Here is a 15,528-nt window from a genome sequence, read left to right on the forward strand (position 1 = left end):
CAATGTCTAACTTCAACCAATCCACAATTGTGGGATCGTGGATGCGAATTGCTGAGAAGTCCCATACTAGGACGAAACGACCAACCAGTACTTCCATGTTTTCCATGGTGGTCTAGTTTCAACTGACTCATGAATTCAATCATTGGGATATAATTAACAATAGATTTATTAATAACTCTACCCAATACTCAATCTATTTGAAACTATCAAGTCCAACCTTGGCATTGATACTTGTATTTTATGTAGAATTCTGACGATTTCTGTTCCAAGTCCGTACAAATCAAACATTTAAGTACACAACTTCAAGTTATTAATTGGGAACACTTTGAAGTTTATATCTTCAGTAGAATTACAAATGAAAAAGTAGAGTATTAAGCTTGTGATCTTAGACTAAACTGTTGTTCAAAATAAATGATCTAAGCTTTAAGCAATTTATAATGTAAACTATTCTCTTTTTAATTAAGCCCTTATGAACCATACTAAGTAATTACTTACTTACTTACGCCTGTTACTCCTAATGGAGCATAGGCAGCCGAACAGCATTCTCCAACCCACTCTGATACTAAGTGATTACTAACGCCAAAATCATTGGTAAATACGATAATAGGAAAGCGAAATTTAAGAACATATAAGACCTTATAAACCTATGCATTCATTCAATATTATTATATTTTAGTCTTTGTTTAATATTTTTTTAAAACATACGATTATTCAGTGTTTAATGTAATACATACATTCAAATGCTGTTAGCGTGAGATGTCATGCTTTTGATAAGAATAGCTAGACAGTTTTACTGTGAGAACGCCATTAAAACGCCGATGGAAATAGAATATCAATCATTTGGTTTACTTTTATTGATAGAGATCTATAATAACTAAATTTATTATATATTTATTTACGGTTGATAAGGCCTAAAAACAATTGATTATTGACTCAGAAATTTTTTTAAAAATTGACCTTTATATAAATTAGTTTAAGAATAGGGAACTAGACAGAAAGATATTTCTATTGTTGTGTCGCTGTCATGACTTCCGTAAATGATGTTGTTTAGTGAAAAATAATGAATTCCAATTTCATGCTTTAAAAAACAATACCTTTAAGATTAATGTATCAGATAAAGCTGTAATTTCATGCATAAAATGTCTAATTTCCTCTACTTATGAAGACAAGTAAACAAAACTCATTCAATTTATTATCTTACTTTATTGGAAAATATTTAACCATTAAGTGATCTGTAAGACGCGAAATGTATTATCATGATAAAGCTAACTTTCCAAAGTCAGCTAATCTAATGTAGATATCAACACAACCTAATCAACACTACACACTGATTAAACAACATGACGTTGGTTATTATTTAATAAACAACTAATGTAAATATCGCAGCATTACAGAAGATCAAAAATACTCCTAATATTTCAGTGTTAACAATTGTAATCATGACAAAAGGCGGGATATGCTCGAATCTAACGATGAAGATAAGTTTCCTCAGTATTAAAGATACTCCTTGTGGATGAATGCTAAATAACATCAGATTTTGGTGCACGGAATTTTGTCCATTATGTACAACTTCTAAATATAAAAAAATCTTACATAAATCAGTTGAAGAAAATCACCTTTAACTACTGATATTGTTCTAAACACAGGTGGTCCTACGTTCGGTATTCAAGTTCTAATGTTTTCTTTACAAGTCGTCATTATTAATCATCGGTTGCACGTAAATTAGCAGAATGAGTGAGTTCAACTGAAACTTAATCAGCTATATTACCTGTCTAATCAGTGACTAAATTTATTTGAAGATAAAAAAATCTTGTCAATTACCTGGTAGACGAAATAATTTAATCAAACTATTTTGTCTTCAAAAAGCTAAGTGATAAACAGTTGTAAATGACTATATGACTGATCAGACATGATTCATGCACTTTATTCTATTTAACGGTTCAATGCTATGCTCATTCAATAAAGGAGACTGTTGCTAACTGAGTACTAAACAAAGTTAAATATAGTTGCTATGAGAAATGATGGTGTAATGACATACCCTAGTTTTAATTCAACTCGTAAACAAAACTATCACTATGTTACTTAAAATATCATGAAAGAAAACCTCGAAACTATATAGTCTGAATTTAAAAAAAAACATTCAGTGAAATGAAAGTATGACAGCTAATATGGATAACTACACATTGTAAAATAGTCGGTATTTAATAAAAATACGCTGATAGAATGTTTAATTAATTAGATTGAGTTCCATCATGAATGTGTACATTGTGTAGTCTTAACAATCAGTCTGTTTATAATAAAAATAAGAACAATGAAAATTAATTATCTATAGAATAAAACAAATTTTTCTTTGTTTTAAAAAAATCATACTCTTAATGCAAGTTCATTCATGTTTAGCTAGTGTTAATACATGTTCTAAAGTTTAAATGTTCAGTACGAATTGAAGACGCAATGAAAATATACCCTTGTTAATAGAATTCATTTATTTATCTGATATGATGAAACTTACCGACTAGCTAAACTGAATATGACAGACTATAGTTTAAACCTTTAAATTGATGACTAACATTTAAATGTTTTACCTACAGAATATAAACTTATTTACTTACTTAAGCCTGTTACTCTTCATAGAGGATCATCGGCCGCCCACCAGCACTCTCCATCCAACGCTAACCAGAGTATAAACTAGTAACCTGTTAAGCTGACTTTCGCTAATAATTTTTATGAAAAGAAGAATAATATTGTCGTACATCTTATGACTGTTTATTAAAAAAACTAACAAATTTCGTGAATGATTGGAAAAAAAATCAATACAGAACATGAATAACTACAGTAGTTTCATAATGAGCAGAACATTATGAGATGATTTGACATGCAATGAAATTCAGGAGAAAGATTTCTAAGCTCATTAGAAAACCATTCAATAAGTTACGGAGTAAACAATGTCTGATTTAGGAACAGAGTAATAGGTAAGAATGAGAAATCGACCGATGGGATGGTAAATCATTGTCAACTTAGGTGATTGAGACGTGTTACATATCTCCAACCACCGCTTACCTTGACAGGTTCTGTTTTGTATAGGTGCAGACTACAAAAGCACTAGGAGAGCCAGACCTAAACGTAGAATCAGTCCTTGAAGTCATCAAAAATTGAACTAAGCCATGTCAACAGGTATATACTACCTGGTTGGTTAAAGACTTTAAATGACTCGGCTCAAAATTATTTACAATGATGCGGGTGTATCCATTCTTTTTCTTCTCCCAGATTTTGAGCTACAAAAATCCCCATAATTTTTTTCATTAATTTATATTTTCTTGAATTATATCTTCGATGTCTCATCTTTTCTGTTATCACTTACACTGTTACTACCCCTAGTACTCTGGGAATTTATCTCACTGTGCTAATTGGGTATGGCAACTTGAACTGATGTACATATGTACCATGTTCTACATATCGATTGAGTGACAGGTATAAGACCAATTATACCAAAAAACTTTTGATCACTCATTGATTTGATTTGAACAAAAATGTAGATATACTATAATACAATAATTCAATTAATCATTTATAAAATGTTGATTTAAACAGTATTAATCAAATAAATCATGAATTATATACGGCCTTTTTGAACACACTAAGAGTTTGGAAAGTCACAGTGTTTAATACCACATTTAGTACAACCATCATTAGTATGAAATAATAATATATGTATATACTATAGTGTGTATAGATGTGTGTATCAAGGAAGATTAATAAAAGTAGTATTAACAATTAACATCTAAAATACGTTGTAAGGTTAACAACTTATCCCTTATTTTTTAATTAGTGTAATAGCTTCTTCTTGGATCATGAAAAAAAAGTACAAGTATCATAACTGTATACAAGATCAATAAATTATGAAATCCATTATTGTGTCCATTTTACCCCTCAAATATATGATACAGAAATATGTGAGCGGTTGATGTACATAAGTATTATGGGTTATAAAGGGAATAAAAACAAAATGAATATATCGTAAACAATTATAATATGTTAATTTTATATTGCTATAATGAACTTCATCAATTTTACTGGGTAACATAAAGTCCTAATATTAGTGAATAAATGTTTGATTTCTTCAGACGATATTGTTGAAACATATCTAATATTCATTGAATACTGTGATGCTTAACTCCATTTTAAAATTGAGTCCTCATTGAATTTGAATATAAATTTGCTTAGTAGTTGTAACTGCTTTAAGCTACTATCTCAAAATGATATTTCTATTGAAATTAAAGTGTAAAGCTCACAAGCTGATGGTAAGCGTTTATTGATACCAAAGTTTTATTCAACAGGACTAGGTCCAGTTCTGAAACTGCATATATTGGTTCATCTACTGTTATTGGGATTAAGTTAGATATGTTAATAAATTAAAAGAGATCTATGAATTGTTTAAATAAAATTCATAATCACAGCGTATATAGTTAAAATTGCTCAATACAATCATTACAACGCTTTTTATTTAATTTGTATTCTTTCTTATCGTTTGAATTAGATTGTTGAAAGTTACGGTTCATCAACTATTCACCAAATCCTTGGGTCTATAGTAGCTACAGATATGGATTTGGGGCGTAATGGATCAATAACATATCAGCTTGGTGCTCAACAAGACAGTCGGAATGATAATATAAATAACAATAATCATAATTTGATAATCAATAAATCACCCAGTTCAACAAACACATTTGGTTCACGCCTAATACAGGTATTTTTAAGGATGAGATAGATCAGATGTCTTCATAAGATTTTACGTATATGAAGTGCATGCGATCATTCTAACTAGCTTGAAATTTTCATCTAATTTCTTCATTAGTCCACATAATTATTGTAACACCTAATCTGATAGAAGGATTGTGAAACTGAACATTTTTCGTTTATTACCATGCACTTTATTCCCGTGTTTTACTAGTTTTTTTTTACTGATATTCAATATCGTCTTGATAAATTCAAATTCAATTGGTTTGTTAAATATTATAGCACAATTCTTTTATGTGTAATGAACAACTGAACCAAAGTAAAATGCTTAGCAATTAGTCAATAAGTAATGTAAACTAAAATTACCGAAATTCAGAATCCCTGTAAGTGTTATGTGAAAATATCTAAAAACAAAATCATGAGATAAATGCTCCACTAGATCGATGGAGGTATATGCTTCAAGAGTGAGTTCACAGATATCTATATTTTACATAATTTCTAACACATTTCCCGACTTTCTCCTACTATTTAATTAAAGTGTTCTCAGAGATGACTAATAAAATGTTCTCATTAGTTATACATGTTGGTTCAATTTGAAACACTTTGATTTGGGAGGTAGCAAAAATGTTAATGAATCTATTTCCAAGTAACTTATTTGTAAGCAGTGGAATACTACCCAGTTTTGTGTTTTCAAATAATCAGTATGTCAACATTGATCGCATTTAAAATTAACATATGCCGTTCCTGAAATATCATAAGTAATGCTGAAAAACCTCCGGTAATGAGAGCAGTGATATTACTCATTTAGCTGATGTACTATGGTACTACGTATGGCTCACCTTGATATTTATTTGTATGATCACGAATAGAATGTATAGATGGCAGGAGCAATAATAAACTGTCCGTTTGAATTCATACCTGTCAGTCTTTTCATTACATGGGTAGATCGAATTCCAACGATAGACAGATGTGTAAATTTCTTCACATGATAAAAATATCTAGCAAAATTGTTAAGCGAGAAACTTCAAAGTGGAATTTTACAGAAATCAACAATGTGAACAGGAATGAATAGAGAAAACAAGTTTGTTCAGGTAAACGAAAATCAATATTGAAAACGCTCTTACTCTTCACGATAAAGCACACTTTCACGAAATAATTTAAATATAAGTCATTCCAAAGCGTAAACAAAGAACTGATTAATCTATCAAGGTCTTGAATAGAGAATGGATAGGATCAGATGCTAATGATGGAGTGGTCGAAGGCGCAAAGGATAAAATTATTTGACTGTTTGAAAGATACAACAAACTCATGACACTTACAAACTGGTTTCGTGAATTCATAGTAGTGTATTTTCCGGTCACACTGGTGTAGGTTTCATAAAATCCTTAAATTACGTATAAAGCGATTCAAATGCTTGTATTAAATAATTTACATTACATTACACTTACAAAAGGGTTTTGTAATAATGAAAACAAATCAATTATTGTTAGCATAGGTAGGGTTAATGATCATTTAGTGCATTTAGTAGATACAAGTCATTTTAAAAATATCAAATCAGACCTGTAGTTCATGTTTACATCTCAGCTCAAGTTATCTGAAACGTTTTCTATTTTCACTAGGTGTCTTTTACCCTGTTGTTCATAGTCCATTTTTCCGTTCACTGAATGAGCGCTGCATCTTATCAGGCAGTTTACATCAATAATTTCATTTCAAGCCTGTGAAGTAATCCTAAACCGTCTGTTATGTTCATGTTAAATGTAGCTCATTTCAGTATACTGAATGAACAACATATGCAGCAAAAGATTAATTTTGAATTGAACTCTTTGATGACGAGAAAAGTGATGGAAAGTGCGAAATTCGACATAGTGAACATAAAGAACTTTACAGATAGCCTCAAACTTTTAGTCAATTTCATTCAAAATCAAGAAGCAGTGAATAACAATTTTCTAAATAATTTCGTGTGAATACTGTACGCCTTTTGTTGTATCCTGATTTAGTGGGAATCTGACAAAAGTTATTGATATGATTCTTTATTTTAGATCAGTCACGATGGTAAACTAACTGTCTATGGGGTGATCGATCGAGAAAAGACTCCTATAATTGTACTGACAGTAATTGCAGAGGACAATGGAATTCCTGTTAAATTATCTAATTCTGTAACTGTTACAATTCATGTATTAGATTTGAATGATAATAAACCACGTTTCATTGAATCATCATCACGTTCACAGTCAGTAAACAAGGATGAAACATTAAAGGGAAATCTTGATAATACAGGAATGAGTATTGTTTCACCGGCATTGGGTTTTAAGCTAAATCTAAGCTTGGATACAAATGTTGGTACACTTTTGACTGTGGTAAGTTTTTTGAAAACACTATCATAATAATTTTATACTTTAACTGACTAAAATGTGCGTTTAAAGTATATCTAATGTTTTGTCAAGCACAATCAAGAATTATTTTTAACTTATCATAAAATAAACAGATATATTGAGAAATTAGAAAAGCACATATTTCAAACGGTAACATATAGTCAAATAGAACTAAACACAACAATTATAGTTAAGTCAAGTATTATGAAATCATATGTGGTTAACTATCCTTTTATCAGTATTCAATAAGACTATGATATCTAGCATTTTAGAACACGTTTCCCTTCATTTAGTGTCAGTATTCCATATAAAATAGTAATTATCACTAGAACCTTCACTTAAATAATCTAAAGATTTTTTTGTATATTTCTTTAGTGAATACGTTACTGTAGAATATCCTTACTTGTTAGATGAAAGAAAACAACACAAACGAAATGAAAGTTAGAGTTCAAAATGAAATTTTCAGTCTTAACACACTAAAAGGGCGAGAAAATGCCTAAAAATATTTAATAAGGAACAATGAAAACACAAATGTGCTTTAAATTCATGGACAGGTATATTATCTTATGAACTATCCTAATTTATAATTGATATTAATCTAAACATCTGATTGTTATAATCAGTAGTTGGACAATCTAGACCTAATCAAAATTTCAAAGCCAGTCATTTATAAGAAGTAAAATAAAAAGGTTTAATTAGTGGATATTCTGATAATTATAGAATAGTAAGTATTAAGATAAAAAAAGTTTCTAATTATTTAGTTGATATTATGATCAAAGTGGGGTTTTGTGGATATTATGGTAATTTAATAGTTGAATTTATTAGTCAATTGAAGCCAGACCACCATGGTAGAAGTGGACGGCCGTGTCGTCATACATCGGGACTTCTCACCAGTACGCATCTACGATCCCGCCTCGCGAGATTCGAACACAGGACTAGTGGAGTTCAACCGGTTCTGTTGTGAGGTAGTAGCTCACTGAAAACGATGGCGCAATTTCGTGGATTGGTTGAAGTTAGACATTAATACCATTGTGTGCTGGCTCGGCGGTCAAGAGTTTAATCGTTCGTGCATAGGACAGATTGGACCTGGGTTCGAGTCCTGTGGGTGGGAGTCCCGATCTAGGACGAAACGACCTTCCAGTGATTCCAGGTTTTTCATGGTGATCTGGCTACAATTAACCCATGAATTCAATTATCAAATTTAATTGATAATAGTTAAAAAATTTCTATTAATTTGCTAATGACTATGTATATTTCTGAAAAGAAAACACTGAACTAATTATGTTTGATATTCTTCATTAAATTATCTTATAAGCAAATCAAAAAATATATCAATGATTGATAGTTTTGAATGTTGTGATTTTTTACAGTTTATACAATTGGAAATATACTTATTTGCGTGACAATAATTCTTAATTTTAAAAGTGTCTCGTTACTACTTATAAAAATCTATGGATATGCATCAGATAATAAATTTATAAATATATTCTTTTTTAGGCAATATATTTATTCACTTCATACTATTTACTTAAATGTTCTCATTGATGTTTAGGACTTCAATTGATCAGTTTCTTATTGGCATATGTGCATACTATGAGTATTGCTTCGATATTGTCTATCTGAACTCAGTAGCTAAATAGATAACGAGATGGTATTCAAAGAGAAAGGTACTGGGTTTGAGTGTCAGAGTGAACACCAACTCTGAGATATAGGCACATCCAGATAACGAGCCCCAAGTAGGACTAAACACACGTCCTGGATTCCATTGCTTATAACTTATTAATTGCTTAAAATAAATTTAAACAGATGTAACAAAATGTCGAGTTTTGGTAGGTAAATAAGGTAGTTACTACTCTAGAAAAAGTATATATAAGCCATAAAGAGTAGAGGACACTCGTAGAAATTGCTCTTATCTCCTAGTACTGAGGTTAAACGCGGAGTATTAGGGAGTGATGGTAAACCAGTTGAAGTTGTAAATTGTCATCGGCGGACATGGTTTGGCTATGTATTATGCATGCTAAACCACTGGCTGCTGCGGCGCGCAATGCTATTTAGTGTTGGAGATGGTTGGAAAAAAAGTCGGGGGCACTCAAATCAAAACGTGGCCTCAGTCACTGAAGTCACTAACGTCTAGTCTGAGCCATTTTGGTAGATACAGACTACTTGGTTGGGGTCCTCGTGACTATCGTGACCAATGGTTGGAGACTCTGGAAGACATGGCTCAGAATCTATCACAATTGTGTAGGTGCATACACTCTTTGTCCTCTCTTAAACCGTGAGATCAAAGTTCCATAATACCTTTCTTTCTATCAACTAATTCTTTCTCCCTGCATCATATCCTCATATAAAAACTTTTTTTCTACCATTGAAGTAACTACTTCCATGAATTTGATGTTCATCTTGTTGTGCTAATGAGACATGGCAAGTTGAACAGATGCACATATGTACCTGGTCCTACTTCATAGATGGTTGACTGACTGACTCATTGAAAAGCAGACAACCTAACACAAATCAGGGAAAATAACCCGTCTACTCAATGTATTGTTTCAATAGTTTTATACATATATCTACAAATATAGTTAAGGAGTTCAATGAATAAATGAATTCCGTAAAATCTAATGTTATTACTATTTTCTCTCAAACAAAAGCTTCTTGTATAACTATTTCATTTTGAATATTTTTATCAGTAACCGAGTAATTTTTTTAAAGTGAATAAATATTTCAATGCATTAAATTACTAAGAAATATTGTTTTCATACGAAGAGAAGAAAATATGGTGAGACTATGATTTACGGACTATCTTTCAGCGACACTAAAGTGACCTTGAGACTGTCCACCTAATAGCTAGGACCAAATGAGGTTTATAAACCAGTGTGAAGAATTAGAATTATGACTCACAGTTGATGGTTAGGTTTGGGAATTAGATTTAAAGTTTTCATCACGAAGTAACATCAGCTATAATGCCAAAACTCTATTTCCAGCCAAAATCCGAGACCTGTTATCTTAAATCTGATTGGTTTGTCCATAAATTATAGTCTCCCTCAAAATATTATCTAAAACAATATCAAACTTCTAATGGTATTACATATTTCCATTAATCACAAAGAAGTTACTGTATTATCACTAGTACCGTAGTGAACAATAACATGAGTGCGGACAATCAAATGTATTCGACATGAAATTACAAAGCATCTCAATAAAATCTGAGAACCATATAGCAAATAGTTAATTTGAAAAATATCAATCCATTGTATCAAACTTGACTATTCCTGTTGCAAACATCAATCCATTGTCTCAGATTCTATTGTTCATACATTTTCATACCAATTGCGTTCCGTTCCCATTCTTTCCTTATCGATCATCTACTGAAATACATTTCATGCCTGACCACCGTTATATACTACTTGTGTAGATATAAGTAACTCACACCACAATACTTTCTATCGAAATTATGACTACAACTAATGACATTTAATTATATGAAATTGTAAAAAAAATAATAATAATCCATAGGGGAAAACAAAACTGAATTAATTTTTTTTGTTAAGAGTATCTAATTCACTGTAAATTGACCATAAGTATAAAAGTTCTCCTACTAAAGAAATGTAATACAAACTTCAGTTCACTGAAATATGTCACTATAATATTCATTAATATCTATATCATTGAAAACTATAGAATATTATAGGTAAATTAGAATATTTAAGGGATGATTAGGATGCTACATTGACCATATGAAAGAAAAAAAATATGAATTATTTATTTTCTAAGAATAAATTCAAAAATTAATGAATTTTTATCTACAGAAATTATTTTAAAAATGAGTATTTAAGTAAATAAATAACACCAATTCTTATGAGAAGGGTTTTTTTTAGATATTTTGGTAACTTAGTAGTTGATTTCATGAGTTAATTGAAGTTAGATCACCATGGAACACCTGGAAGTATTGGATGGTTCGAATTGCGTGAGGCGAGATCGTGGATGAGCATTGTTGAGGAGTCATACAGTAGAAAAAACGACAATCTAGTGTTTCTAGGTTTGTCATGGTGGTCTAGTTTTAATTGACTCATGAACTCAACTATTAGTTTATCATAATATATTCATTATAATTTATGTTATTTAATATTAATTTGTCATTTTACATGAAATCTCATCCTTAAAATCTCATCAAAATTCAATATCCTTTGAATGTTCATTCAGTGTTCAACAGTATATATTCTTTTTGCTTTAATATGTAAATTTACTGCAAAATATTTACCGTTAGATTCCGTCTGTCATTATTTGATTTCTGGTCATTCAATATGTATTATGATATCTAGGATAATTAATAAGCATTATAGAAAATTTGATAATATAAATACATTCATTGTTGGATTTATAAAACTATTAGTTAAAACATATAATGAATCCCACATATAGACTGTTAATGTTATATAAGAAACCAGTAGATACTCATTTGTAAATACATTACTAATTGACTGTTTAAATATTAATTGTTTAGATACCCTTGGTTCCCTTTACGAATTTGAGTAAACTATGGTGGCTTTGTTTCGTTAATCTATCACCCTTGTAACCAATAGTACATAAATTCCAACTGTGTTTGAAATCAGAAGGCAATGAGAAGCGGTAATTACAGTATATTAGCGGATAGCTCAGGTCATAAAGTTATAAACACATCAAGCAAATTTGAAGCGGAGAGGCGAAAGAGTATATGTGAACAATTACATAGGCAAATTTATAGTCAAATTGCATAAGGGCACAACAAGGCAAAGCAAAAGCTAATAATAGGATTTGAGTACATATTTACATGGGAAGGAGAATGAAGCATTGAGTGATTTTTAAGCGATTAACATTTTAGCTAGAGTCTATCATGTGATTTAGTGATCATAACAGTACAAATAAATATACGAATTGTTAGTGTTCTAATAACATTGTCTGTTAAGTTAATAAAAGGACTTAACCAAAGTTAACCATAATCGAAATTTGTTGTAGAATAGTTGCTATAATACCTAAAACAACAATTATAGTAGAATAGCATCAATTAGTTTTATCGCATGGTTTCTTACCAGTTGCATATAACCGTATTCATATCAAAGTGTAACATTGAGATATGATATAACATGGAATGTAAAGATTTAGAATGAAAATGATTATTAGTAATAATTATAAAGATATATGTAAATGTGAAGAAACAAACAAATGTAAAGTCATTTGAAGACGAAACTCAAAAACATCTCGAAGCATTAATGATATAGTGTCCAGAAACTAAAAAATAGATTACATAATAGTTGCACAAAATTTGAAAAGTCTACTTGAGTTTTAGATCACTTGAAAATACGTATAAAAGATATAAAACTAGGAGGTGATAATTATCTGAAATTCAAAATTAGTAAGATGGGTTATATACTAAGATATAGATCTGAAAAAAGAACTGTGTGAGTGAAAAACGGATGTAAGAAAGATGGTTTTAGCGTACACGAAATAACAATTAGTTTAGTGAAGATGGCATGAAAAAACAAACACAAGAATAAAACGATATCAATAATAATAGTTATGATAATATTTACAGATGGTTGTGACCAAAATTTTGAATTTACCGATGATAAGTTAACTATTGTCTTTTTTCCGAACATATTTAACTAATTCGAGATCTTAATCGCTACTACTTCGGAAAATCGAAGAGACACTGCTTTATTCCATCTGCTGATAATTTTAAAGGATTAGAAAGTATCAGTGACATGACCAGATAAATTAAATGCCAAGCTAATCCACGTTTTAGAGTTGATGTAATTCTTTGTCTGAAATTCTTTGGGGCGTGCTGTGAAATCTAAATATGCACTGTTCTTTCTATTCTTCCAGTGTATGTGCTTCGGCACGTATATGTAATTTGGTAGGTTCAACTGGAAGTGCAGAGGGAAGAGGACCTGTTGATTTTTGCATGTTTAAAAGAGCCCTTTGTCCCACCAAAGGTAGTCGACCTTGCTGCTAGTTAAACAACCTTCATTGGTGTAATTATTCTGTACTTATTCCGATAATTTCATCTGCTTTGAAGGGAAGATGTAGGAAGGGATTCTTCTTTCTGTTTGCATCTTACTGCATACCTTTGTAATTGTTAATATACTTCTTGATTAAGCTAGGTAGATATGCATGTTCACGAATTTATTTGTCATGTGTTTTAAGTAATTAGAAAGTTCTACTGAACGCATTATCTGTACGGGGGCTTTTCCATATCGCTTAAAACTTATCATGATGATAGATACATAGGAACTGTACAAACACAGGAGTGGTTGTTATACATTTTTTCTTGTTTATTCTGTGGCCTTTAAAAAACTTATTATGTCAAAATTTAAACATTTGAAATCCGGTCTAATACCTTATTAAAGATGTTTACTATTCTGTAGAAGAAAACTTAAAGCTAGGATATAAAAGATTGATCCATCTTTTGATCATCGTAAAACCTTTAAATGCTTAAACTTATAATAAACATGTAATCAGTATAGAAATTTATTTCAGTATTTTATATTTTGAACTAAGAATTACTTATTGTGGTCAAGTACATGGCATTGAATTAAATGGTATTATTACCTATCTGATGACTAATTTATAAACATACAGCAATGAATACAATTTTGGTAAAAAGTTACACCGCAAAAGTCTTAGTAAAATATCTGTTATCGGTTAGTTTTCTTTTTCATGGATTAGGTAAATAATTTTCATCAAAAGTCAATGCCGTTTAAATGATTAGCATATTTTAGATGGCGGTTTACTTTAAAGACATAGAAGTATTCATATCAAGATAAAAATAGAAATAGAAAATGTCATGATGGCTTATATAATTAAAAATTTAGTACAGTTTCATTATTCATTATGTTTAGTATTTAATTGTCTTTAAAAAGCCTTTTAAAAATTAAACTGATATTTGGTTGTATAAATCATGAGTATTTACATGGATGGACGTAATTTGCTTTATTTCTGCAGTACTTCAATGATAAGCTAGTGGAATTAGTCACTCATGTAAACTAGTTATTTACATTAGGAAACTACAAAGGGAATTTGTAATTAAATTTCATGTTGTTGCAAAATACCAATTAATAATTGAGAATGATGGAACTATACAAAAAGTAAATAAGAACTTTCGTCTAAATTTGAACGAATAGTTTCACAATATTTGGGCGCCGATTTAATGTGAAACATTAAAGACGAGGAATGTATTTGTAAAACAGTGTTCACGTTGATTGGATGACTTATTCAGTAAACAGTAAACCAGAGAACTATGTACTTTTTTATACTCGATAATTTTGTTGTTTGATTATATTTTCCTTGAAAAAGCATGGACTAGATTGCCAGGCGAAACTTTGGACTTACTTCAAATTCTTTCGCTGAGATTTTACAAATATATTCTTCCTCTTTAATATATTAAAAGTAATTAATCATGGATAAAAGATTTATTGATGCACTTTTCTTACATTCAAATGAAACCAATAGACAGTTTAAATTACTAAAAAAATGATTTTGTTTGTCACATGGATTTTTATGTAAACTCTTGATCGATCTGCGTCTGATGCTATCATTTTAACTGTTTTTATAGTTTGAAGCTTATGACCCAGACAACGGTCCCAATGGAACTGTAGTTTTCAATATGGCTTACTCAGGAGCACTTGGCATATCACATGATGTTAAAAAATTAAAGAGTGGAAAAACTGATGAAGATATTTCTGATATACCAACATTTACTTTGCAGCCAGATGGTCGGCTTCTCTTGTCTAAGAGATTAGCGTATTCCGATATGATATCTCCTACACCCAACAGTTTTCCAAAAAGATATCGTAGACCGGATAGATTGTTAATACGTGTTTCAGATAAAGGACCAACTCCAGAACAATCGGTTACAAGTTTACAAATATTCTACTACGATCCTATTGATACAATACATAGCACATATTCTGAGGATTATTTTCACATGGTAAATGCAAAAAGCGATGCCAACAGGAATAGTGAATATGCTTCAGTGCATCAAAATAAAGAAACCAGTAAAAGTAAGCATTACGCGTACAAAACGAATCGCCAAGCATTACTTGGTTCAAGTGGCGGAGGTAAACTTTCATCACAATCATACACAAGATCGGAACTAAATAACTCCAAACCATTTACATTACCTGCTATGTATTTGTTGGCTTTAGCAGTTTGTTTGGCTTTAATACTTGTGATAATTAGTTTCGGATGCTTTTATGTGAAACTAAGAAGAACAAGTTTGACAAATAAAGGTGAAGAGAAATATGGTAAGCCTATTATTGGGTTATTTAAAATATTTTCACTATACTAATTCATGAAGTAAAATGTTCAAATGCATTAATTATAAGGTAAGTTATTTCGATATAAAGAAAAATGTGACCTAGATCCGTAGCCGATTATATAACCAGTC

The 15,528-nt window shown here is 30.5% G+C and overlaps 1 protein-coding gene across 1 annotated transcript in view; it reads left to right on the plus strand.

Annotated features, from left to right (window-relative positions):
* Positions 1-15,528, plus strand: part of MS3_00005150 (uncharacterized protein) — a 37,337-nt gene that overhangs the window by 16,019 nt on the left and 5,790 nt on the right. Inside the window, exons 4-6 of the mRNA XM_012936686.3 lie at positions 4,535-4,744; positions 6,774-7,091; positions 14,695-15,385. Coding sequence (XP_012792140.3) covers positions 4,535-4,744; positions 6,774-7,091; positions 14,695-15,385 — 1,219 coding nt within the window. The remainder of the gene's footprint in view (positions 1-4,534; positions 4,745-6,773; positions 7,092-14,694; positions 15,386-15,528) is intronic.

The sequence above is a fragment of the Schistosoma haematobium genome, chromosome 3, assembly GCF_000699445.3.
Source record: "Schistosoma haematobium chromosome 3, whole genome shotgun sequence".
Lineage (NCBI taxonomy): Eukaryota > Metazoa > Platyhelminthes > Trematoda > Strigeidida > Schistosomatidae > Schistosoma > Schistosoma haematobium.